At 49.7% G+C, this 25,536-nt stretch overlaps 1 protein-coding gene across 2 annotated transcripts in view; it reads right to left on the bottom strand.

The window, feature by feature from the left end:
• Positions 1 to 25,536, bottom strand: part of ADCK1 (aarF domain containing kinase 1) — a 111,983-nt gene that overhangs the window by 19,196 nt on the left and 67,251 nt on the right. For both annotated transcript variants that reach the window (XM_046647699.1, XM_046647700.1), the window contains 3 exons: positions 21,075 to 21,233; positions 10,695 to 10,853; positions 3,907 to 4,023 (listed from right to left, as the gene is read on the bottom strand). In XM_046647699.1, the coding sequence (XP_046503655.1) occupies positions 3,907 to 4,023; positions 10,695 to 10,853; positions 21,075 to 21,233 (435 nt within the window). The remainder of the gene's footprint in view (positions 1 to 3,906; positions 4,024 to 10,694; positions 10,854 to 21,074; positions 21,234 to 25,536) is intronic.

Raw genomic sequence — 25,536 nt, 5'->3', positions numbered from 1 at the left:
AGGGCTCCAGCACCTCGGAAAACAGGAGTCGGGGTCTTGAAAAAGGAGGAGCAAAGGAAAGACTTTCAAAGCAAGAGCTGAACCCCCAGATGCCCTCCTGACCCTGACAAGAGACGAGATTTACTCTCTGGGGAGGTAAAAAGGCTCTGAAGGCCACAACACATACCAGGAGGGCCATCTCAAGGACAGAGGACTGAACCAAAGTCCTCATGATGACCCCTGGGAGACCCCAGCCCTCTTTCCTCAGGGGCTCCCAGGCCTCTGGGATGGACAGGCTGGTGTCCCTTGCAAGCCCCCCATCCCTGCACCCACCCCCATTCTTCACAGACAGCCGATGTCTGCCCACCAGGCCTCCAGTCCCCGTCACCACCAACCCCAAACTCCCAGCTTTGTCACTTTTCTCTCGGCTAATTTCACACAAATTCAATTGGGCCTCAGCCCAGGCAGGGTCTTAAACACACACTCACTGAAATCCAATTAACCTCCGATAAGGTTCTGCAATCAATAATTGTCCTGTGGCTTCAGGAGGCTCCATCCAGCTCGGGGAGGTGTGCTCCCACGCGACCTTTACTTTTAATGAAATCAGTGACAGTCACTGTCGCCAGCTCTTAAAGTGACTGGCAAATATGATCACCGGGTCAGGCCCTCGGTAATATGCTGCTTCTGAGATCAGAGGCAAACAAACGAGGGCCCCTGCAGGCTGCTGGCTCCCTGAGGCACCTGGGCAGGGCTGCCTCGTGCCTGGATGTGCGCAACAGCAGAGGTGCCCAGGCCGTGCAGCCTTGTGGCAGGTGGTTCCTGACCTTTCATGAATGTCTGAACCACCTGGAGAGTTTGTTAAAATGCAGATTCTTGCAAACCGCCTCCCCCTCCCCCGCCACCCAGCAACCCTTCCCACCCTAGATTCTGATTAGTAAATTTGGGTTGGGGGCCAGGAATTTGCATTGTTAAATAAGCTCCTCCAGTGATTCTGAAATAGATGGTTCAAGTCTTAGCTCCCTGCAAGCTGAGAATCACGGTTCTGTAAAATATCCAAGCAGGGCAGACCCTTAGAGTCCAGCCAGTCCAATGCCTTCAATAAGAAAACTGAGGCCCAGAGAGGGGGAGTGATTAGTCCAAGGTCACACAGCAAGTCATTGGCAGAGCTTGAGCTTGAACCCAGGGCTCTTGCCTTTTACCCTGGTATTTCCCTACCCAAGTCTGTTGGGAATTGGCCACTTAAACTGGTCTTCAAGTCCTCACATGCTAGGCCCAGCTGGGCTGGGATGCTACAGGGTGAGGGGCCCTCTTCAAAGTGGAGTGGGGATGACTCAACAAGTGGTTGGAGGGGTCTGGAGCCATCCCCACCCACCTCAGGAGTGATTCCTGCTAGAGCCACTTCCTGCTGAGCCCCACCTTCCAGCTGGGTCGCCAGCTTGTTGCAGCCAAGATGCCACTAACCACCCTGCCCCCGGGATTTGGGGTGAGATCTTAGCTCCTTGTCACTTCCGTCTGTCTCTTGTAGTTCCCTCCCCAGGGAACACTCAGATTCAGGCTGTCCTGAGGAGGGAGAGCCGCTCCAGGGACGGGCCACTGAGGCCCACAGTCCTCGGGAGACTTTAGAACCTCAGAAGTCTGTTAGGAACGTTCAGCAATGTGGTGTCTTTCATACTCCACACAGGCACACACGTGCACGTGCACACACACTCACCACTAGTCTTCCACGAGGCCTGTGGCTTTGGTGCTGGTTGGTAAGAGGCATAATAGATTAATTTCTGTAAAGGAGGGCCCACCCTTAGTGGCCTAGTGGGTGATCTACTCCCAACATCACCCATGGTTGGTGACAGCACAGGAGAGCACACGGCCCACCGCCCACGGCCCAGCCTCAGGCTCCTGTGGAAGTATTTAATGACATCATCTCAGAATACCAAAGAGCTTCCGGTCATGCAAACCCTAGAAGCCAGGGACCGGGATTAAGGGCTTAAGTAATTAAGACAGTGTGGCATTACTGCAAGGATAGACCAGTGGAAGAAAACAGACCTTCCAGAAAAGACCCACAGCCAACTGATGACAAAGATGTCAGACCCAAAAGATTCTACAGTATGATTCCATTTATATGAAGTTCCATAATAAGCCAAAGTGATCTATGGTGACAGAAGTCAGAATAGCAGTAGCTCTGGTGGGGGTGGGGTATCGACTGGGAGGGGGTGTGAGGAAGCTGCAAGAGTGCTAGAAATGATTTCTTTACCTGGCTGGTGACTACACACTACAGCCATATGAAAACTCACTGGGAGTACCATTAAGACATGGGACCTTACAGAAGTTACCTTCCCTCTCTGAGTCTCTCATTCTTCATCTGCAAAATGGAGACGATAAGACCTCTCTCCTGAGTTTATATCGCAGAAATGGCCTGGCACGGGGAGTTGGGCAGTCGGTTAACCTTAACGGTAAGAGGAGGTAAAGGAGGAAAGGACAGGGCCCAACGATGATGATAATAATGAAAACAACAGCAATAATCATTTGGCTACCATTTTGGAGAGCTAAGCATCCCCAGGCACTGTGCTAAGCACTGTTTGAACACTAACTCGTGTGGTCCTTACAACCCTCTCGGAAGTAGGTGCTACCATTGTCCCCACTAACAAAGGCCACACAGGCACCCAGAGGCCTGGGCTCCTGATCTGCACACTCTCCTGCCTTCCACCTGGCTCATCTGCTGAGCCAAGGTACGGCTTTCTCCTCTGGGCCATCCCACCACTGGGACCACATACTCATCTTCATGTGTTGTCTGGGAGGCATAGGAAAGAGCATTGACCTCCATTGGGTCTGGTCCCTTCCATTCCTTCTTCCCACCCAGCCAGAGTGGTGGATCACGTCACTGTACTCCTCATCACCCTTCAGTGACTCCCTGTCCTCCAGGGTCACACCCAAGGCCTTCACCATCTGGCTCCCACCCTAGTTTTCCACACTGACCTAGAAATTTGCCCCTAGCCCTGCCAAACCTCACTACTCCTTTCCCTTTCCTTGCAGCGCCATCTCCACCCCCCAAATCCTCTACCCAACACACACACACACACACACCCCTGGCAAATTCCTCCTCATCCTGCTTGGGAAGCCACCTGTGGCAGAGGTGAACGCTTCTTCCTTGTGGCTCCCTGGGGTCTGGCTCATACCACCTGCTGCCTAAGAGATGGTTACAAGGATGTAGTTGTGTGTCTAACTCCAACGCTTGGCTGTGAACTCCCCAAAGACGGGAATTGGGTCTGGCTCCCCTCTAAATCCCCACACTCAGTACAGAGTAGGGACTATAAAAATGATGAATGTTGTTGCAAAAGTACAACTCCACTCTTACCTGGGGGACCTGTGGCGACCAAGAAGAAGAAAATGGGGTACAGCCCCTAACCACTGGCCCATTCTCCCTGACACCAGTGGGGTGGGAGGTGGGAGACAGAAGCCTCCCCTTTTTTCCTAGGTCTGTGAAGCAGATACAGTTGGCGACTGCTGTCCCCTTTTGGCCTGATCCCTTGAGATGTGGGGAGGAGCCGGGAGAGGAAGGAAGTTGTATCCAGGCCCCACTGGGCAGAAGGATTACGTTCTGTGGATTTTGCACCATTGTCTTCTGCGGCCACTCAGCTCTGTGGGGCTCCCATGGTACAGAAGACAGATGGAAATTGCATGTCCAGGCAGGAGCCGCAGGGAGGGCCTCGCCCATGCCTGCATCACTGCGTGCTTCCACCCCCAGCTTCAGGAAGCAGGGCAGAGGCTGCACTGGATGACCTGGAAGGATGCTTTGTGGTCAGAGACTTTATAATTCTTCAGACAACAGGCCCCATTTCAAGGTGGCGAGACCTCATCTGGACACATCTCCCTGGCCGGGCAGCCCCAATAAGTCCGTGTCCCTCACAGGCAGCCATGCACTCCCGACCTCACCTCATTGACATCGATCTTGTTCCTCTCCATGTAGTCTCTGTCATTGACTTGCCCACCATCCACAAACTCCATCAGAAGGACCCGCTTGGTGGACAGATCCCAGTAGATTCGAGGGACCTGGAATAGGAAAGGACAGGTCAGAAGGGCCCGGGGGGCTGGGAGCTGGGGTGAGGACCACAGAGAGGCACGGTGAGCCAGACATCAGCAGATGCTCCTCCCAGGAACAAGAGAGAAGGCCCGAGAGGAAGCTGGGCAGTGACAGTAAGGAGGCAGGAGGCAGGCCAAGAGAGAAAGGCGGGCTGCCCGCCTCCACCAGCTAGGCCCCCGGCCCCTCCTTCAGTGGCCCCTCGGCTTGGGGACCAGAGAACGGCTTCCCCACCCTCCTCAGTGCCTTCAGACACAATGAAGAGCCCAAACTAAAATTGGGACCGAGGGGAAAATGTGTGGAACCCCTCATACCTGAGACAGAGTTGGCATTAAAAGCTATTTTTCTCTCTCATCAGGCTTATTTCAGGCTCCTCATGTGACTCTAAACTCTCTGCCTCACTTTCTACACCTGAGCAATGGGTGTATTGTATGTATGTATGTATGTATGTATGCATGAATGATTGAATGAATGAATTTTTACTGGACACTAAGTTTTTCCATTGGGAAATCATTAGTTTTCTCACGTCCGTTTTCTGCAAGTCTCCTGTGGCAGACAATGCTGAAGCCTAACCCAACACTATCCCCAATCCTCCTCTTCCCCAGACACAGGAAAAACTAAAGACTTTCCCTGCCTGCCTTGCAGTAGGTATGGCCATATGACACAGTTCTGGCTTATGAGACATAAGTGGTCTGCTAAGGGATCTCAGAAGGTTTTTATTTTCTTGATAAACAGGGACGTTTACAGATGGAGCCACTCTTCTTACCCTTCTCTTCCTGCCTTGAAAGTGAATGTGATACCTGGAGCTGCAGCAGCTATCTTGCAACTATGAGGAAAAGTCCAAGAAAATCGCAGAGATGCCAGCCCTGATATTGTCAAACCCTTAAGACAATATCAGCAGGCAACTGCTGTAAGCCCTTGTGCTATGTGAGGAAAACAAATCCCTTTTGTTTAAGACACTCTAAATTGGACTTTCAGTTACCTGCAGTCAAAGGGATTCCTAACTGACGTCGTCTCTAAACCCCTCTGACTCTGAGAACACTCAAGAGCCAAAAAGAGAACAGATTTCTCCAGGAGAAGACAAGAGACTGGACTGCACCAAGGTGAGTGAGGATGGCCACCAGTCCCAGCACAGCCAGGAAGGAGGAGTTATCGCATGGCAGCATGCCACGTTTCCCCAACAACTTAATGGGTTTAGCTCCACTGATGAATAAAGAAATGAGGGCAGCTAATTCCAGAGTTTAAGGAATAAGGACTTCCCTTTATCCCAACCCCCAAAACTCATCTAACAGTAAGACAGTGCCCTCAAGTCAAGGAACCCATTTCCTGTTCCTAGTTCTGCTCATAACTGCTGTGTCTTAACCAAGCCACTCAACTCCTTACGCCTCAGTTCCCTCATTGGAAAGGAGGTGGCTCCTGCCCATCTCAGTGAGGAGCTCTGAGGATAAACGGGGCCACGCCTCCAGGTGAAACACTGGGCTCCTGGAAACAAAGGTTCCAGCGGAAATCAAGGTGCTATTTCGGTTTGCGACTTTCCTGCGGTTTTTGCCATTTGAAAATCTGGGACAATAGAGAAACCTGTGACTCTCTGTTACTTTGAACTTAAAATTCAGTCTTGCTTGGCATTTTTCAAAAAGCATCTTTAAAAATATGAGTGCAAGTCTGCCGCTGTTGTCTGTAGCTTCCAAACGAAAGGGACATGTTTGGGGGTTAAGTTCTTCCCTTGTGTTTGTTTGGAAACCAAAGCGTAGCTGTGGGCCCCTAGGGCGGTGAGACCCTCATCTGGACCAGTCTGGGGCAACGTGGAAAACAGCCATGAAGGAGGCAGAGAGGGAGAGAGAAAACCCAAAAGCTGGAGAGTCTCCGGGCTTGCTCGTCAGCATCGCGGGTGAGCTGAGTTTGCCCCTCCTCCAGCTCTCCCCCCAGTCTCCCTCCACACACAGCCAGCCCAGTGTGACAACAGAATGTGCCTTTGCTCCAACTGCGCAGATCTGAAATGACAGGCATCAAACCAGGGGACAGAGAGTCTGTCACAGGAGCTCAGGGAGGACCACGGCCACGACAAAGAAATGACTGCCAAATGCAAAACTGCTCCCTGCCCGGTTAGGAGAAACTTGGCTTGACAGGGGGACACGAGGTCAAGCGACTCGCCCCTAATCACCATGTGGGCAGGAGGGTCTGGGGGTATAAGCTGAAACGCACCTCACCCCAACACCCACGTTTCACCACCGTTGCTTGCCCTGCTTCTTCCATCAAGGAAGGGAAAGACGGAAGAGAAACATTTCAAAGAGGCCATAAGAAGAACCACCCCACCCCCAAACAAAACTAAACCCTGGGAGGCTCATGGCCAGGGCGCCCACTGACCCCAGAGGCAGGGTCACATCCTGGCCATCAAGACCTCTGAGTCCAGGGTCTACCTTCTTGCCACAGAGCAGGGGCGCCCCCTCCTGTGGGCTCCTCCTGCCCCCTACACTGGGACCAATCCTGACCCCAAGAAGGAGGGCACAGGTTAGGGAAAGTTCCAACCCAAGACTCTGGGCCTCAGCCTCACAGTCCGGCCCTGACCTTGTGCTTCTGCCTTGCACCTGTGCTTTGGTCAACGCACCTGTGAAGCAAGCCTTGGCTTGTACGGGCTAGTGCCCATCACCCAGGGCCACATGCCTCCCATCACCTGAGCCCAGCGGAGCCGAGCAGAGACCCAGAGTCAGACTGTTGGGCTGGAGTCCTGGCTCTGCCGCCTCCACCTCCTGTGACTATGGGTGAGTTTTATAACTTCTCTGAGTGCCAATTTCCCCACCTGTAAGACGGTGATGACTATTAAAATGGAAACAACACTCCTCACCTCCTATCAGCATGTGTGGAGTCCTGGTGCTCGACACAAGAGCACACATTCAGTGCCTGCTGGACCAACATCAGCTGCCATGTGACAATCATGTCGAGTGTCACAGGTGGCTCGGATACGCAACCAGGGCTGAGAGCTAGTGCTACATGCAGCCCAGCGCAGTTCAGATCTTCCCCACCAATTATTACAGAGGCAGACTAGCACCGTGGTTTAACATGTAGGCTCCGGAGCCAGACGACCTCATCCAGAGCCTGCCTCTGCCCCTTCCTGGGAAGCTGTGACCTTGGGCAAATGCTTCATCCCTCTGGGGTCCCACTTCCCCACTGGTGACAGGCGGCTAATAATGGCCTCTCCTTTGTGGGGCTGTTATAAGAATTAAAGAGTAAATTTAATGCCCTTTAATGCCCTTTAAAAAGTGTCTAACAGCCTAAGCATGCAAAAAATGTTAACTAATATTAATTATTATACATCAGTGGTTCTTCATCTTTGAGGTTCTTAGGAAGCTATGGCACTTCTCCAAAAGCATCCACATCCCTTCAGGTTTGCCCACAATTTCTGGAGGGTCCCAGCCTCCTTACCTCGCACTAAGAAACCCTGGAGTGGCCTTACTCAAGAGATGACCCCCCACCCATCCCCACCTCCACATATAGAGATAAACTCGCATCCTTCCAGTCCCAAACTCTGTGGTTATAAGGCTTCTCGCTCCTACCTTGTCCCAGTTGTCCCCCAGGTCAGTCACAACCTCACTGCTTATCCTGTCCCCTCCCCCCAGCACACACGCTCTCTGATGCCAAGTCCACCAATGCCCTGATCTTGACCGTTCGGCCTGGCTGCACCCTCTCCCTCTCCCAGCCTCCCCAACACCTCATTTGCATGCAGGCCTTGTCTGAGGCTCAGAGATTCATAGCATAGGGCTGAGGTTATTAAACCCACTGGAAGATGCCTCACACTCTGAGAGGTAAACTCTTTGCTGAGGCTTAATTACGCACAGATGTTGTGATGGGGTGCCAGTATGCAAAAGCAATCCATCTCCAGTTTTAAGAGCTGAACTGGGTTCGCCGCGCAAAATTCGCTTTCCATTTGTTATGTGTTTAGGCAAAATTAATTACTCAGGAGCCTTAATTCCACCATTGTCTTAGGAATGGTGTGCGGGTTTTAGAAGCAGCAGGTCAAATCGTTACATTAATTATTTACCCATTTGGCATCCTCGTTTGAAAAATTTGTGTTATTATTATTATTACATGTCTTGGTCTGGCAGATGCTAGTTGGCCCCAGCCAGGGGAGGATTTGCTGTTTCCATGGGAACGGCAGAGGAGATGGTTCTATACGTCTGGCTCACAGTTCTAGCTCTGAGGAGCACCTCTGCCAGGTAAGGGGCAGCAGAACGTCCTTAGACAAGCACCAGAGTTGAAGTCAGAGAATCTGGCTCATAGCCCTAGCTCCTCTACCCTCTGACGCCATCTGCAAAATGGGATGATGACTGTTAGAAGGATTCAATGTCACAGTATCTGCATAGCGCTCAGTGCAGCAGAAGAAACATCCAGTAAATATTGGCTATCCCTTTGCACAATCAATACTTCTTGGAAGTCCCCTCTGAGCTCCAAATCCTGGGTGGAATTAAGTACCTCCTCTCGGGCACCCACAGAAACACACGTGAGTCCCGGTCACAGCATGACCATCCTCTACTGTCACAACACGTGTGTGTGTCGCCCACGAGATGGGAAGTCTTCCTGGGCAGGAGCCAACTATCTCTTACTTACCCAGGCACTCCCCAGCCCCCAGCACAGCAAGAGGCTCCAGGAAAGGTTCAATAAATGTGGAATAAAGGAATGAAGGAAATGGGATACGTAAATGGAAGCATAGTTTAGACTCCACAGCATTATGCTAATTAGTTAATATTATTATTTGCCTGAGAGAGCCAAGTTGTCATTGAATTGGTGGTTTGAGCTGGGGCTGGGGCAGTGTTACCAGATCTAGTCCGCACATGTGGATTTACCCACACAAGAGGGTCTATATATCCACGTCTACAATGGCTGCCGAGGAAAAGCCAGTCAAGCCCCCTAGGGGCATCTTGACAGACCTGACTCCCAACTCACTCAAAGAGCTAAACTTCACCAATGGCTACCAAAATCAGTGTATCAGGACAACACGCTGATCACCACAGTTGTGGCTTTTTCTCCCATGATTCTCAGGTAGCTAGTGTAGACACACTTCAGTGCCCCCATCTCTGTTAAGGAATCCAGATAGCAGAAGTACAAACACTACCCCTGTTTCTGACTATGTCTTCAGAAGCCACATGAACACTTTAGTCCAGAGCAAGAGACCTGCCCATTCAATGCACTGAGACGCTCTCTCCAAGGATGCTACATGACTGTTTGCTCTGCAACTAGTGCCCGAGCTCTGTGACTCCCGCTCCCGCATTCTCCAGTCCTGAGTGAAGAGAGAAGGGCTGATCTCTTCTGAGAGGTGAAAGCCAAGCTCTCTGTGTAGACTACCAGAGGGGCCCAACCCCTGCACCATGAAGAGGTTCCCCTGGGTAGATGGGTCCAAACCCCGCTAAGGAGAAAATGTGGTGGAAGAACAGCGGTGTTGGCACGCATCTCTCTCACTCCAACCTCCATGTGCCCCACAGGGACCATCAGGACAGTCCTCAAAGGTCAGCTCCAGGGCCAACTCCTCAGCAGAGGCTTCCCTGCCCCCATCCACCATGCAGTGCCTTCTTCTGAATCCTTAGAGTACGGACCAGCAGGTCCCACAAAGCTGTGACTCTACCATTTGATATCGTTTCCCACAGTGAATGTCTTCCATCACACAGGTAGTTCTGCTATAATACTTGAAAACACAAATCTGTTCCAATGTGATTGATATGTCATGGAACAGTTTGATCACAACCCAAATTTTGCATTCGCTTACGTGCATTATCACCTCCAAGATACATCACGTGAAGGCAGAAAACCGCATTCAGCTGAACCACACCACATGGGAATACACAAAACGTACACCCCACACACATCACCATGTGTGTTATGGGTCCCTCCCACCTACAACTCATTACAACTTTCTGTCCAATTTCAGGTGACCCCCTTCCACCACCTCACAATAACTCACAAGTGGCAACCCTTCTGACGCCCACTTCTGCAAGCAGACGGCAAGATCAAGAGCCAAGTGCACTGTGGTCTTGTGTGTTTCTTAGCCATTTAATATGTGTAAGGCTATACTACCATTTTATTAGGTTCCTATCCTCTTTATTTTCCGCGTCACTGGTGCCCTATTGGAGTGTTGTAAGCTTAACCCCATTTTCCCCATAAGCCCTGTGGTTTCTGTTGTGCAATTTTGCACAGTGGGGAGATTTGTAGGAACACATATGTTGTGTTACAGCAGAACTGACTATGTATTAAACGAGCTAATATACTATACATAAAGCGTCAGGAACAGTGTCAGAGGACAGTAGCGTTTATCATCATCATCATCTTCATCCAAGTCATTGTCCCATGCCTCATGGAAGCAGAGACCACGGCTTACAGGCCCCTGGGCAGCGCTCAGTGTCTTGCAATTGTAGGTCACTCAATAAACATCTGTTTGATTGACAGGCCAACAGTCACACTTGGTATTTCTTTGTAACGCTGCCTTCAAGGACTTCAACATGCATCACCAGGGACAAATCATTCATCCTCAGAAAGAAGACTCGAGATGGAGATGTCCCAACTCATGCCCTGCAAGGGGGACGCTCAGGGCCGGGACCAATCCTCCCCTGTGCTCTTCTGCCAGACCACCATGCCTCCATTGTCCTGCCCCTCCTACCTTTAAGAAGTCAAAGTGCTTGAGCATCTGGGCCACTTTCTCGGCGTTCCTCCCTTCATTGAGGAAATCCAGCTCCAAAGGCAGGTTCTTCTTGGCTTCATCCACCAGCCACATGAACTCAAACTCTGGAAACAGCTGCTTCACGGCCAGGACGAGCACCTGAAATCACCAAGCACCCATCAGTCAGCCCACGGTGCCCATCAAGGGGAGCATGTTCCCTGCCCACCTGCCTTGGTCTGGGCATTGACAACTCCTGGGCCTCCCCTGGAGTAAGGGAGGGTGGGAAACTATTCTGTTGGGTCCAAATCCAAGATGATAAAAGCCCAACAGTGGCCAACAGTAACAACGACCATCTGCTGAACACTTCCCATGTGCCCAGCACCGGACTAAGCCCTTTACTTACATTATTACTCCATTTAGTCTTCACGACGACTCTGGGTGGTACATGGTACCCGTTCTTATCCTACCCATTTCACAGATGAGGAAGTTGAGGCTTTGAGAGATTATACAATTTTCCCGAATTTGCCCAGGAAGGAAGCACTGAGCTGGAATTTCTCTCGGGCCTACCCAGCCCCAAACCCCTTGCTTACAAGCTTGTCACTGAACTGCTGTCTCTGCCGCTCCCACATTTGTTCTTCATGGTCCTGTTTACAAAGAGCTCGGAGGGTGCTGCAACAGTAACTCATTTTGTTTATTTCTTAAGCTGAGTGGTTGATACCTGAGTGTTTATAATATTATTTTGTATGCTTTTCGTATGTCTAAACTATTTCATGATAAAAAAAATTAAATCAGAATGAGAAAACAAGACAAGAGGAGCAAGAGACAGGGATTTGACCACTTGGATGAAAAGCTTGGATTTTTGGCGATTTGGCCCCATTGTGGATTCTCGAGTGATGACATGATGAAAAGGGGGTTTTTATAGGACTTATCTGGCCTTTCAGCTGTCTGCTTAATGATGTGAAATTAAATGTCACTGGCAGAGGACAAGAGCCCAGTGACATCTGCAGAGCGTGCCAAGATCCCTCTGTGGGCAGGGACTCAGTTCTGAGGCCACCCCATCACGGGGGCTCTGAATTTGAGACAGTCACACAAGCTCACAGACAATGGCTCTGTAATGGGTGAGCAAGGGTGATGCCAGGGAAGTGGGAGATGTTCCAGCATTCCAGGAGGGACACAGAGAAGGCCAATCTCCCATAAGCCCTCCAGTCAGTGTTCAAAGTGACTGATCCTCCCAGAAATTCTTGGTATAGATTACAGTCCAAGTTCTCTGAGAACACCCAGCTCGTCCCTGGCTATAGCAAACATCAGTGCACAAGAACTAAAGAATCATGGGCCTACTGGTACCAAAAGACCTTCCCATCTGTTATAACTGAAAGTTTAAATGCCTCCCAAATTCCTGTGCTGAAGCCCTAATCCCCAATATGACACTGTTTGGAGGTGAGGCCTTTGGGAGATAATTAGGTTTAGATGAGGTCACGAAGGTGGGGCCCCTACGATGGGATTAGTGTCCTTATAAGAAGAGAAATAGAGACAAAGCTCACCCTCCTCCACCATGTGAGGACACCGGGAGAAGGCAGCTGTCTACAAGCCAGGAAGAGAGTCCTCACCAGGAACCAAACCAGTCAGCACCTTGATCTCGGACTTCCAGCCTCCAGAACTGTGAGAAATAAATGTCTACTGTTTAGGCCACCCCATCTGTGGTATTCTGCTCTAGCAGCCCAAGCAGACTGAGACACCCTCCAGTCTATCCAGAAGGACTGACTGAGCCCAGCTATGAGCCTTGTCTTATGCTTCTTTTTGCCCTGGTCTATGACATCATGCCCAACACTGTGTCAGGCACATGTGATATAAAAGAAATAAATCTAAAGCAGGGCCATTAACGACAAGGCATTTACGGCTTTGTTTTTAAACCCCATGTCCTGGGTGATGTACCAGACACTACTGTAAGAGAATCATCACACAGGGTTATTATATTCAATTTCTCTCAAAACCCTTTTTAATTACATTCGGCTGCAGTCTAATTTCTTTTAAGTCTCGTCTAGTCTTTCATGGGCTAGACGTGTGACCTTATGATAATCAATTTAGTTTATGTTTCGTTTCTGTTTGTGTCACACGAAACTAGAAGGGAGAGGTGGCAACAGCGAGGCCCAGACACGTGGGTACTGCAGCCTCCAGGCACCACATCTCAACACCGTGACCTCAGACGGCTCTCAGCTGCCACCAAAGGGGAGGCAGAGCTGGTGCCCAGGACACAGAAGCATCTGCCTGGGCCCACGCTGAGGGCACACCCATCATCTAAGACACCTGATTTCCATTCTCTGGGCCCCGAATTCAGGCAAGAAATCTCTTGGGTGTTTCGCTCCAGCCTAAACCCCAGAGGTTCTCACCGAGGAGAGACAAGGGAAGGAGTCACAATGGGGCTCACTCATTTGTTCAACCAAGATTTACTGATTACCTCCTAGGTAATGACCCCAGGGAGTAGTGGATATACACAGGGAGCTACCCATAGCCGAGTGGGGTCTATACCTAGAGATGAGGCTTCTGGCCAAACAATAAATCCTCATCATTTATTGCATGGTCACTGTTATATGTGAAATTTTTAATTATTATTAATATCCAAAGAGCACTGAAAGGCACTTTAAAGATTTTTCTGTTACTAATCAATTATATAATTAGTCATTACTAGTTCTATTGGTTATTATTAATATCTAATATCATTAATCATAAAAGCAGTCATAGATTTTATTGACTGATATTAATTGCTAATAAGTAATTAGTAAATTCTAATTCATGACCCAAAAAACTTTACAGAACCCATAAAACTGGTTTCTGAAGCATTCTGTGTGTAGTGGGTCACGCATTCCCGTAGTTACTTTAAAATGAGAAAGTCTGTTTGAATGGTGCCCAGTGATTCTTTGGTTTATAGGAGGTCACCAACTTGAAAATTCAATGCCAGCTAAGAAGCCCAGAGAATGCACATACTCCCATCATTTTGTACATCATTCAGGGAGTTTACCAACCCCTTGAACTTCAAAGGGCGTGGGGAGAGGGGCCAGAGTCGTCTGGTCCAAGTCTAAAACAGTTTGGGCTGCTGCCACTTGAGATTTTTCTTGGCTCAGGAAAATAAAAGAAAACTCTGTTTTCGTTCAATTCCCTTCTTAAGAGCCTGCCCTAAGTAGATTCATTTAAGTTTTTCTTTTTTGACAACAGATGCAATTGACTAAAATAAAACAGATGTTGTTATCAATTTGACTTTTTGATTTTTCTCCCAAAATGTATCTTCTCCATAAAATTCTTCCAACAGCCAATGTTTTCACCAGTGCCTAGCACATACTCAACACTCAGCAGATGTTTATTGAATACACACACGAATGAGTGAGTGAACGAATAAATGAATGAAGAGATGCACATTTCAGAGGGTTTGTCTTCTCCCCAGAGATAATTATATGTTCATCTGCATGTTATCCAAATGGATTAAGTTTTTCTGTTTTTGAGGTTTTGGTGGGAAAAGGGATTACCTCTGAATTTTCGGGAACCACAGTTTTGGAATGCCTGGGAATTTTCTACTTGATTTGGAACTTGATGATTCAATCAAGGCATACTCAACAATTAATACTTCCTTCAAGGTAGAATAATGAAATTATTTTTCTATAGCGTCATTGGAACATAGGAGGAAAAGTCAATTGTGGGCCACACAGAAATATAATGGAAAAATTGAGAGTCACATAAAAGTTTGAAAATTAGTGATGGCTATTTATCATAACCAAAAAAATGGGAATTATCATTATTTAGTACCTATTACATGTCAGGCACTGTGCTACAAGGCACTTCACATACATGCTCTCATTTAATCCTCTTCTTGCCCATTTTACAGAGGAGATGGGTTCCAGGAGGTCATAGCACTTCTCAAGGTCACATAGCTTGTAATTTCAAATGCAGGACTTGGACCCAGGGTTTTTTGCTTCTCCCTCCATGCAGCCTTGCCTCATGCAATACAATACAGGACAATACAACAGGAAGCTTGAGATAAGGCATAAAAAGAGCTTTGTAAACTGTAAAATGCAACTGAAATGCAAGTTACTGTTATCAAGGTATTATATATTATAAAAGAAATAATGTTCTACGGGAAAACAGCACACTAAATAGAACGCCTGCACAGATCCGAACTGGTAAAATGGATGTTTGACAAGGATCGAAAATCAATTCAGAGTGACGTCAACAGCTTGCCATTCATGGGGTTTATCTTTGTTCTGCTAAGTTATTAAAGTGCACACTTTTTAGAAAACAAAATTATAGGGTGGAGAGAAGTTTCCATGGGATAGTCTACATCTCCGGGTTTTTTTTTTTTAATATATTTTAAAAAATAAAATCAGCTGTTGGATTCTGTGCCAACACAAACATTACCTAGCCACCCACTGTTCAATCAACACATTCAGAAAGGAAACAGGATGACAGACAGCACACACTGAAACTGCTGTTCAAAAAAAGTCAAAAACATGGCTGTCTCGGGGCTTTATTTTTAGAGACCCTGGGGATGGGCCGGATGACATCAAACAGCAGATCAGATTCTGGGGCTTAGGCCAGACTCCCACCCCAGTGTTGCAGAGCACCCTGGAGACAGGTGGGACGTGGAGGGCAGGGTACCTGGCCACGAGTTAGACTCTTTAAGGGGGGTGATAGAGCAAGGGGGTGTTCATCATCAACTTCAGAGGCTCGAGAGATAACAGGGGGTGATACAGGGTGGTGCTATTGGGACCTGGGGTCACAGGTCACCTGGGTTCTGCCTCCTCTCAAACAGTGAGAAGGGCAGTGAGATCCGGCCCCCTGAGCTCCCTGCTACTATGGGTAGAAAAGAGCTGCTGCAAAGTCAGGCCACCAGCAGACAGACGGACTCTGCCTTGTCAGTTCACCCCTTCTTGCTGAATCATTGTTCCAATCTCTGGGCCCAATTAGTCTGGCTCTGGACAGCCACTCAAATCAATAAGAGTCGCTGGCCTTGCATCTAGAAGTAGAGTTGCCCCAACTATTAGAGGGACCATATCAGGTGATAATGACAAAGCTGGAAAGCACCCTTGGCTGTGCCTTTCTCTTTTGTGCAAAGTCACAACATCATCAGGTTCATCCAATACCATTTGCTGAGAGCCATTCTCCATTTCTCTGCCACCATTCAACAGTCTATCCCAGAGACTGTCCCCTTCCCCAAGAGGAGTCCCAGCTTCACAGGAGATACAGAACACTAGCGTGGTACGTGCTATTGGGTACCAATCCAAAAGCCATTTCTCTCACCTTCCTGGCTAACAGAACCTCAATGCTGCGCATCCTTCATGTCCTTCAAGGAAGGAAGGCCCTAGCCTGAGAAGGCAAATCATGACTGGTCTAAGCCAATCAAAGTGGTCTCGTTTCTCTTGCCAACAGTGATTTCGGCTTTGGGCCTGTGGCCTACTTCTGGCCAATAAGAAATGAAGGGGACTCTGCTGGGGGCCTCCTTTTTGATAAAGAATATGAGAGAAGAAACAGGCCTTCTCTGGCATCTGGATGTCATCTACTTATAACAGCAGGAACTGCTGCAGCTGTTTTGGGGCCATGAGGGACATTACCTTAGGACATGCCAGAAAGCTGAGATGGCAGAATGGAAGACAAAAAGAACCCAGGCGTTTAAAAACCTTAACAATAAATGCTAGATTAGTCAACTTTGGAACAGCCGACCTACTTCCAGATATCTGAAATGTGAGATAATACAGGTTACTATTATTTATACCACTTTTAGTTGAATTTTCTGATACTGCAACCAAAAGCATCCTAACTGATACAACCAGTAGTCCCCACGTCCTCACTCTCAAAAGTCTTACTCCTACATACCTCTATCCGTACAGTCATTAAGTGTTCGGATTTACAAGCTCACCTCTTAAACTGCAAATATTAAAGTTTAAGCCTATTAGTCACTCTCTCCTTAGTATGAATTACTTTAACCAGATTGTCTTCCTCTCAAGACCAGGTTGGGATCAATCACAAGGTTGGGGAGGAGAGAGGGATAACAGTGGGCAGTGAGAGAGAAGCATGAGGGCTCATAATACCTGGAACTGGCATGAAAGAAAGTGCCAGAAGGCTATGCAGAAAAGTATCTTTGTCTCCCCTCTATCTCCAGGTTTCTGATGGATTCGGTAGCCCTAAGTCCTCCTAGAAATCATTCTTCTCCTGCCAAGTATGCCTGAGCACCTTTTTAGGGCTGTCATTCCTAAAATCAAGGCACCATTGGGTCTGGACTTAGAAAAAAATAATACTATTTCACATATAAAATCAAACGAGCTTTCCAGTTGGGCACTTCTTAGTTTTATAGCAGAGAAGAGTGACCATGTGAAACTTCTTCCCACCAGAGACCAAGCCCAGCGAGCAGGCAGTGCCACTCTGTGCTGCCGCTCATGCTGATGATCCGTGGGGCTGGGACCTCGGGCCTCCATCTAGCGTCTCTCCTGAGGCTGTGAGTGAAGGTCTCGGGGCTGCCTGGCCACCCCAGCACTTCCTCAGCCACTGGTGAGGAGCCACCTTGTACTCTGCACACAGCCACTAGGCTGTACTTCCCAGAAAAAGCATCTGATGCTCATCTCAGGGAGGAAGATGCCAAATCGTTATTACTGTTATTATTGCTACTGACCTCACAGCCACTGTTATTTAGGGAGCAGGAAGCCTCTGAGCAGAGACAAGGTATCAGCTGTCCTCGCAGCCCGAGTGGCTCCTGATGGCACCAGGTGATGGGAAGAGGCAGGTGCCCGCCTGATGCAGGAGTGGCTGCCGGGGCTCAGAACACCCAGGGATCCTCTGAGACTCCCAGTTCTCTCTGTTGAGTGGCTATTCTATAGCCATTGACGGGTGCTCCAGAAAACTCAGGTGCACGGCCACTGCCACTCGGCACCCCTGCTCCCTAGTCCCTTTTCCACTGCACCCAGCCACTGTTCCAAACCTTCACCCCTTCAAGCCTCCAATGCCACCTCCTACCCCCTCATTCTCAGCAGATGGTTCTGCCTCCTACTGCAGAGAAAAAATAGAGGCTATCAGGCTGGTACGACTCAGCTGCCCACTTTCCCTCCGCCTCCCTTCTCTGCCCCACACACTCATCTGCACCCAGACTTACCACCTTCCTCTCGCCTCAAAGCAAAGGCTGACCAAAGGCTAACTTTTCCCCCTACAATCCCGGAGCGCAGTCCCTCCAGTCTCCCCATGGCCTGCATCTATCAGCTACCTCTCTCTCCTGAATCTCCAACGCCCCCACTCTGCTGCCACCCTCCCCACCACCTACAGCCTGTCGAGTCCCCGCCGTCCATCCTGCGCTCTGCTCTAACCACTACCCTCCCTCTCCCCAACCATCCATGGTAAACATGAAAAGAGTATTCCACCTGAACTGTCTCTGCTCCCCGGGGCCTCCATTCTCTTTCACCCCACTCTCCCTGCTCTTCCCAAGAAACTTCAATCGCCATATCCAAAATCCTCTCTTCAGAGCTTTATTGATTTTATATCCCATTGGCAAAGTCGAGTAATTCTGGCAGACTATAGTTTCTAAAATGGCTCCAACGTCTCCCGTTCTAATACTCTTCTAGAACTGTGCCACCTCCCATCAAGAGGTGGTCTATTCCCCCCCCAAACCCCAACTTAAATTAGGGGGCCTTCATGACTCTTGCTCTCACCAATAGAGTGAGAAAGCAGTCATGCCATACGCTTGCCAAGGCCAGGACATAAAACTGTGATGTATTTTCAGCCTTATCCTCTTGGGACACTCGTGCTTGGGACCCGGCCGCCATGCTGTGAGGAAGCCCAAAGGGCCATGGAGAGGATCTAAGGCCCTGGCCCACCATCCTGGTTGAGCTCCCAGCCAACAGCCTGCACCAACGTGCCAGCCATGCGAGTGAGCCATCCTGAAGTGGGTCCTCCAGCTCCAGTCAGGCCACCCCAGCTGGCACCGCATAAATCAGAGATGCGTCTCTCTGCCAAGCCCTGCCCTGACTGCAGATTCATGAGCAAAACACATGACTGCCGGTTTAAGCCACTCCATTTTGAGGTAGCTCGTTATGCAGTGCTGGGTAAGTGACAGTGCTCACTTCTTGAAATTTTCTTCATGGGATGTGGCAGCATTGCTCCCCTCCAATCCCTCTGACCACGCCTTCTCAGTTCTTCTCAGGAATGTATCCTCCTGACACACTCCTCTGCTCAAATCAGGATGTTCCTCACAGTTCTTTCCACCCCCTCGTTTTTTTTTTATTCTACATAGTTTTTCTAACTGATGTCAGGAACTCTCCCAGACTCAGCTCCTGTGAGTGTCCTCGCTGAGAAATCCTGAAGCTGTCTGTCCAGCCTGAACTCCACACCAACAGAGAGATGCCATCAAAACTCCTCAGAGCAATATCTTAGCCCACTTGGTGGTTCCATCACCCATTTCACTTGCTCTGAGATCCATCCCAACCCCCTTTCTCTCATAAGAAACTACATTTCCCAGGGTTCTTTGCTAACTGACTTCCAGCTAGTTTTGGTGGAATACTGGGGAACAGGATGAGGTGAAAACCCACTGCCTCAATAGCATCCATGGCTCCAACGCCCAGGTGACAGGCCCCGCATCTGTGATGTGCCTCCCATCGGGCCAGGTCACCAAGGTCCCAGCTTCCACCAGGTGGCCCCAGCTTCTGGGCTCCAGAGAACCACCCCTTCTCTTTGACCCTCCACCCCGAGGGCAGCAGTGGCTTCCTGCTGCTGGGAACTGTCTCGCCATCCCATTTGACTTCTCAACTCCATCCCCTTTGAGCCCCATTTGCTGTTTTAAATTCCCTCTGCATGAAATATCTAGAGCAATTTCTTTTTCCCCACCCGGACCCTGACCGATACACAGGGTGAAAGGTACCCAAACTTAATCATTTATGCCAGAAACCTGTGATTTGTTTTAGAATCCTCCTTCTCATTCATACCAGTATTGGCCCCCACCCCATGTAAAGCTGGTCACAGAATCCTGATGATTCCAGCCCTGGAACCCTCCCCTCTCCTCCAGCCCATTATACTGCCCTGGTTCACATCATTACTTCTCTCTCAGACCCGGGCAGCAGCCTCTCAATTAGTCTCCCCGGCTACAGTCTTTCTGCCTTCCAATACATCCTCCAGACCGCCAGCAGATTTTTATTTCTAATGCACACCTGATCATGACATTCCCCTGATTAAAATTCTTAAATGGTTCCCCACTGTCTACAAGAGAAAGTCAGATCTGCTCAGCTCCATAGTAAATACGTATTTCCCGTGTAGACCATTCTGTGCCTTAGCCTGGACTACAAGGCCCTCCGTGTTCGGGCCTGCCTACCTTCCCAGCCTCATCTGCAACCACTCCCAGCTCATACCATCCGAACCAGTGGAAGTCCTCCACGCACACCCCGGTCCTCTAAGACTCAGGGCCTTCACACAGCCTGGCCTGGCCTTGCCCTGCCCGGCCGTCTCATGGGCTCCTCGGTGAAGCCCCTGCGATGCCCCCATCAGTCCAGGCACAGTGCTCCACGGCACTTTGCAAACACCCCTTTGACAGAACTCACGTGCCCACACTGTGGCTATCTGTGCAGAGACCTATCTGCTCCACTAAACAGGGAGCTCCTGAGGATGAGCATGGAGCTCACTCACTCTTGTGTCCCCAGGGCCCGCCCAGCACATGGTGCAGAAGAGACCCTCAATGTGCGTGTTAAGTTTAGTCAAAGTGGGTTGAAAGAATGAGTCCAGAGCAAGGAAAGGGGAGGAAGGGACATCTGGCAGGGTAAATGGACTGCTGACCTCCCACAGAGGGTGCTGGCTACCCCCCGAGCAGTGGCCAGCTCACCCTTTCTCCCTCTTTCCAGGTACAGAGCACCGTCTCCACCAGAGCTTTCCCAGGGCCATTTCTAAGCGTGTAAGTTTGTTCCTTCAAAACAAACATCAGATAAGTAAACCAGCAAGCTGCATAAATATTTCTATGTGCTCTGCTGTCATTTTTACATCCCTTGGTCGACCACATGCTCCCTTTTGTTGTAATTTAACAAATTAAGATGCAACTTTTTCTACCCTAAGGAAAACACATTTGGTTCCTCTCATTTCTACAACGTGCCCCTGAGGCCTCCTCGGCCCCAGCAGCCGCTCAGCAGGTTCTAGGACCACCCACAGATGGTCCCGAAGAACCATCAAGAAGAACTGACCCACCCAGCCACGGGTGCCAGGGTCACAGCGTTGTCATGACGCCTCCTTTGTCATGGTCTCAAGCTCTCCTCGCCTCTGCTGCTCAAAGGGCCACCCTCCACCCACCAGGCTCACACCAGTGTCACTGGGGCTGCCTGGATCCGGGGAAATATAGAGTGAGCAAGAAGGAAGGAGAAAGGGGACGGCTCTCACCTCCATCAGGAGAATGTCCTTCGAGCTCTGAGCCTGCACCTTTGGGTGCTGCACCTTCACGGCCACCGTCCGCCCATCACGCAGCACTGCCTTGTGGACCTGGGCCAGGGAGGCAGCCCCCAGGGGGGTGTCGTCGAAGCTCACAAACAAATCATGGATCTGTCAAGAGTGGAGAGAGGACAGAGCAGTGAAGAGGATTCAGTCCAGTGAGAGGACCCAGGAGGATGGGCCAGAGCAGTGCTGCCCGATGCCCCCACGACAGATTTTTCTGCTCCATCAGTCGTAGGCCAACCCAGCATCTTGCCTGGGTCCTTTGCCGCCATGGAGATTCACGCCAGGCATATGGAGAGAGTGAGACAGAAAACACCTGTGGAGGGTGTGTCCTCATACGTGTGCTTGTGCCCTCAGCACTTCCACTTAAGGCCAAAGAAGTGCTGTCTAGAACGTTCAGAACTGTGCATTATCCACTATTTAATTATCTACACTACGCCTCTGAGGCTCTCATATATGGAGATAATCAAAACTTGACAGAGCCAGCCCTGTGGTCTAGTGGTTAAGTTCGGCATGCTCTGCTTCAGCAGCCCAGGGTTCAGTTCCCTGGTGTGGACATACACCACTCATCAGTGGCCATGCTGTGGCAGTGACCCATATACAAAATAGAGGAAGACTGGCACAGATGTTAGCTCAGGGACAATCTTCCTCAAGCAAAAAGAGGAAGCTTGATAACAGATGTTAACTTAGGGCCAATCTTCCCCAGCAAAAAAAAAAAAAAAAGTTAAGAGAAGCTGGGCCCAGGGCAGCCAAAGACATGGATCAGATGGAAGACATTCCAATCCCACCAACCTGGAGAGCTCAAGGAACCCCAGGCTGGGGGCTCCAAACGCAATAGGCACCTTTTGTTCCTGCCCGAGCAGCAGCCTCAACATGGGTCCCTGAGCCCACTCTCAGCCTGGCCACCTGGCAGAGATCCCAGGGCTGCAAGCCCAGCCATGCTTTTGGTCCTCACCTGCAATGCCATGCAAAGGTAGCCTTGGACAGATCCCTGCCCTTTCTGTGCCTCACCTTCTCGCTCTAGGAAAAGGGATGTATAGTGCTTACTCTTCCATCTTCTCTTCCCTTCTTCCTTCCCTCCTTCCCTCCTTGAAAGGTTACACCAATTTTCCTGAAGGAAAAAGTCTTTCTGACTTGAGTGGTCACACCTACATGGTCCAGATGTGAATATTCTACCAGACGGGAAGAAGGCCCCCAAAAGTCTTCTGCAAGATTGTCCAAGGATGAAATTCTCATTCCCCCGCCCCCTATTTCCTGAGTCCCTATATAGCCTCACAATTCTGCAAAGTCCAGACATCCACGTATGCACAAATCTGTAGATGTATAGTCAGATGCCTCCCCGCTTCTCACATCCCCCCAGACCCTCAGTCCGAGGCCTATTCAGTCTGTGCCCCCTGCCTCCCTCTGTCCCCACTTCTGCAGTAGCCACTCTGCCCTGCCCCCCAGCCCCTGTCCTCTCCTTGGACTTCAGAAGTCACCTGACCCACGGCCACCATCCCATCCCCCGGTTTGTTAGGCTGCACCATCGCTTTGCTAATCTCTTCTCATAAATCACTCCCTCCAGCCCTGTCATCATTTTTGTAGCTTTCACTAAACTCCATCCCATTTATCAACATCCTGCGGAGGCCAAAGGTCCAGGCAACATGGGGGGGCCTACACTTCTCTGTCACGGGACATGGGTACAGATTGGCTTCCCTGTCCCCCTCCCTCCTCACTGGGTTTTTACTTGTACCCCTCCCAGTGCCCACTTCTCCCCTTCTTCCCCAACCACACACTTGTCTTTCTTCCCACCTTCGTGAGTTCTAGGCTCCCTAAGGGCCAGATTCTTCCCAAGATATCTACCCCGAATCACCCTGGGTCCCTCTGCACAGAACCCTTTGTCCTGGACCTGGGCTTGGATTAGAACACAAGGACCACCAACCCTATAAACCCCATCAGACCTCAGCTCCAAGTGGGCAGGGATTTCTGTCTGTTTTGTTCGCCGAATTCCCTGTATGTAGAACAGGACTGAAGCTAGTCAGTGCCAAACAAATATTTATTGAAGGATTGAATCCACTATTCTCCCCATCAGAGAATTGAGTCAACTCTCTCTTCCCTTTGAACAGCTGGACCTTCCTGCTCTCACACACTTAATAATCCAAAGACCGCAAATGTAAGAGCACATGTCACGTGTGGGACTTACCTAGGTGGACTCCACTTGTAACTCCAGGATGGGTGTGAGACCCCAGCCTGGCCAATCAGAACCCTGAATACCCCAGGCCACACTGACTGGTTCAGAGATGGACACGGGACCCAACAGGCCCAATCTGACTCAACTGTGTCACTTTTGTTTGAACTGTAGGAGAAGGAATTCTTTCTTTCTACTGAACTTGAAGCTAAAAATTGAACTTGAAGGGTGGAGCTACCAGGGTTCACACAGTAACAACAAAGAAGAAAGCAGAGCCAAGAGACAGAGTCATTCCTGGTCACAATGGTTGAGCCCCTTGATCTAGCCATGCCTGAATGCCCACCCTATTAATTCCTTTTTTTGCTTAAGTGAAGTTTGAGTTGTTTTCTTTCACACACAACTGAAGGGGCTCTGACTAACACACTTGTGTTCTCAGGCCCCAGCTAGAACAGATAAAAGAAACATGGGCATGGTGCCGGCACCCACAAGAGACTCAGTAAGTATGAGTTCCATCCCCTCCCCACCTCTTGCTGAGACAGGGATCCAGGAATAGAAGGGAAGTAGAGCTTCAGCAACAATTCCAGCCTTCACATAACGAGATCAACACCAACTTCCTTTGGAAACCCTCTGGTAGTTCCTGAAGGAGCAGCAAGAAGAATGTCATCTGGAGCAGAGCTGTGAACCCTCACCTCCCAGTAAGCTAGAATGGCCCAGTGCCCCCCACAAAGGGACTGGGAAGTCAGCTGACCTGACTCCACACCCCAAGCCTCCGCCTGGCTCCCTGGGAACATTTGCTCATTCTCTGAGAAGGACAACCCGTCTTCAAGTCAGTGTCATTGCAGGGACGTTGCAGACTCACTGCAACCAAGGAGTGATGTGGCATCGTTAGGGCTGTGTGGTGAGAACAGCTGCCAGGAGTGCTCCAGGGGGAGGTGGAGGAAGGAAAGGACCTGAGGCGACAATATTCCAATCTGCGGGGTAAGAGGAAGCCTGGTCCGCCATATCACCAGGGGATGGGAAGGGGGCTTCCCATGATTCCCTGCTCCCACCAGGGCATGGAGGAGGTCCCGAGATACCACCCAAGCCCAGCTGCCAACTCACACCCTGAACAAGGCCCAGCTGCAAGGATTTGCCCAAATCCCCAATTTGGAAGCAAAGAGAGGCATGGGAAATGAGGACGCACCACTCACTCCGCACAAGGAACCTGTCCAGCAGATACACCCCCACCCCACCCCTGCGGGCCCACCCCCGACCCAGTGCCTCCGCAGCATCCTTTCCATCTCTATGAGGCAGCAAGTCAAACGCCCACACCCTCCTTACACACACATGCACACACACAATAATTGATTGCTAGTGAATGTTCCTAGCTGGATTATAAAAAAGGTAATTAAAGATTAGTGCTGCGGCCTGTAATTAAATATGAATAAAGTATCTCTAAATGGAACCTTGATTCAAAGTGTTCAGTGCAAGTACTTTATGCTGATAGATAGTAAGGAAAAATAGACCCTGTCCCAAAAGCAGAATTACACCCCCCCACGCAGCTGAAACAAATGCCTACCCGCCCCACCCCCAACCCCCCAGTCAGGCCTCATTCCCCAGCCTTTCAGCAGAAAACCATTAGCAGAAACAAACTGGAGCATTTGCAGCAATTAGATTCAAGCAGAGCCCTCCGCCGCCTCCAGTCGCTCACAGAAACCTTCTCCCCTTCGAAGGCTTTCGTTCCTCCGTTCCTCTTTTTTCTCTGGGTCTGGCGGCAAAATCAATTAAGTAAAACAATGGCAATTTAAAATGACTAGTTATGTGCTTTTTAATTACTGTAGGCCCATGATTCAAATCTATCGATGTCCCTGTCTGAAAGGGAAAAATAATCAGGAAAAAAGTTTCTCTAGCTTTGCGTGGTCTGGTTTTCTTAGGGGGGTGTGTATGTGTATAAAGAGGAGGGGGCGTGTTTGCTTTTCATGAGCAGAAAAACACAAGAAGGGCAAGAAGAAATGTGTCTTCCCGGAGGGGCTTGGCAGACCAGGGGCTCAGGGAAGACTTCAGCAGGTCTACGTGGGATGATGGATGCTAACTATACTTATTCTGGTAATCATTTCACAATGCATGGAAGTCAAATCATGATGCTGTACACCTTAAACGTATACAGTGATGTATGTCAATTAGATCTCAATAAAACTGGAGAAAAAAGACTTCGGCAGGCTGGCTTCAGCTGGAATCTGGAGACCACGTGACATTATACCCCAG

The sequence above is a fragment of the Equus quagga genome, chromosome 20, assembly GCF_021613505.1.
Source record: "Equus quagga isolate Etosha38 chromosome 20, UCLA_HA_Equagga_1.0, whole genome shotgun sequence".
NCBI lineage: Eukaryota > Metazoa > Chordata > Mammalia > Perissodactyla > Equidae > Equus > Equus quagga.
Note: the sequence above shows the minus strand (reverse complement) of the source record. Positions and strands in the feature narration are given on the sequence as shown.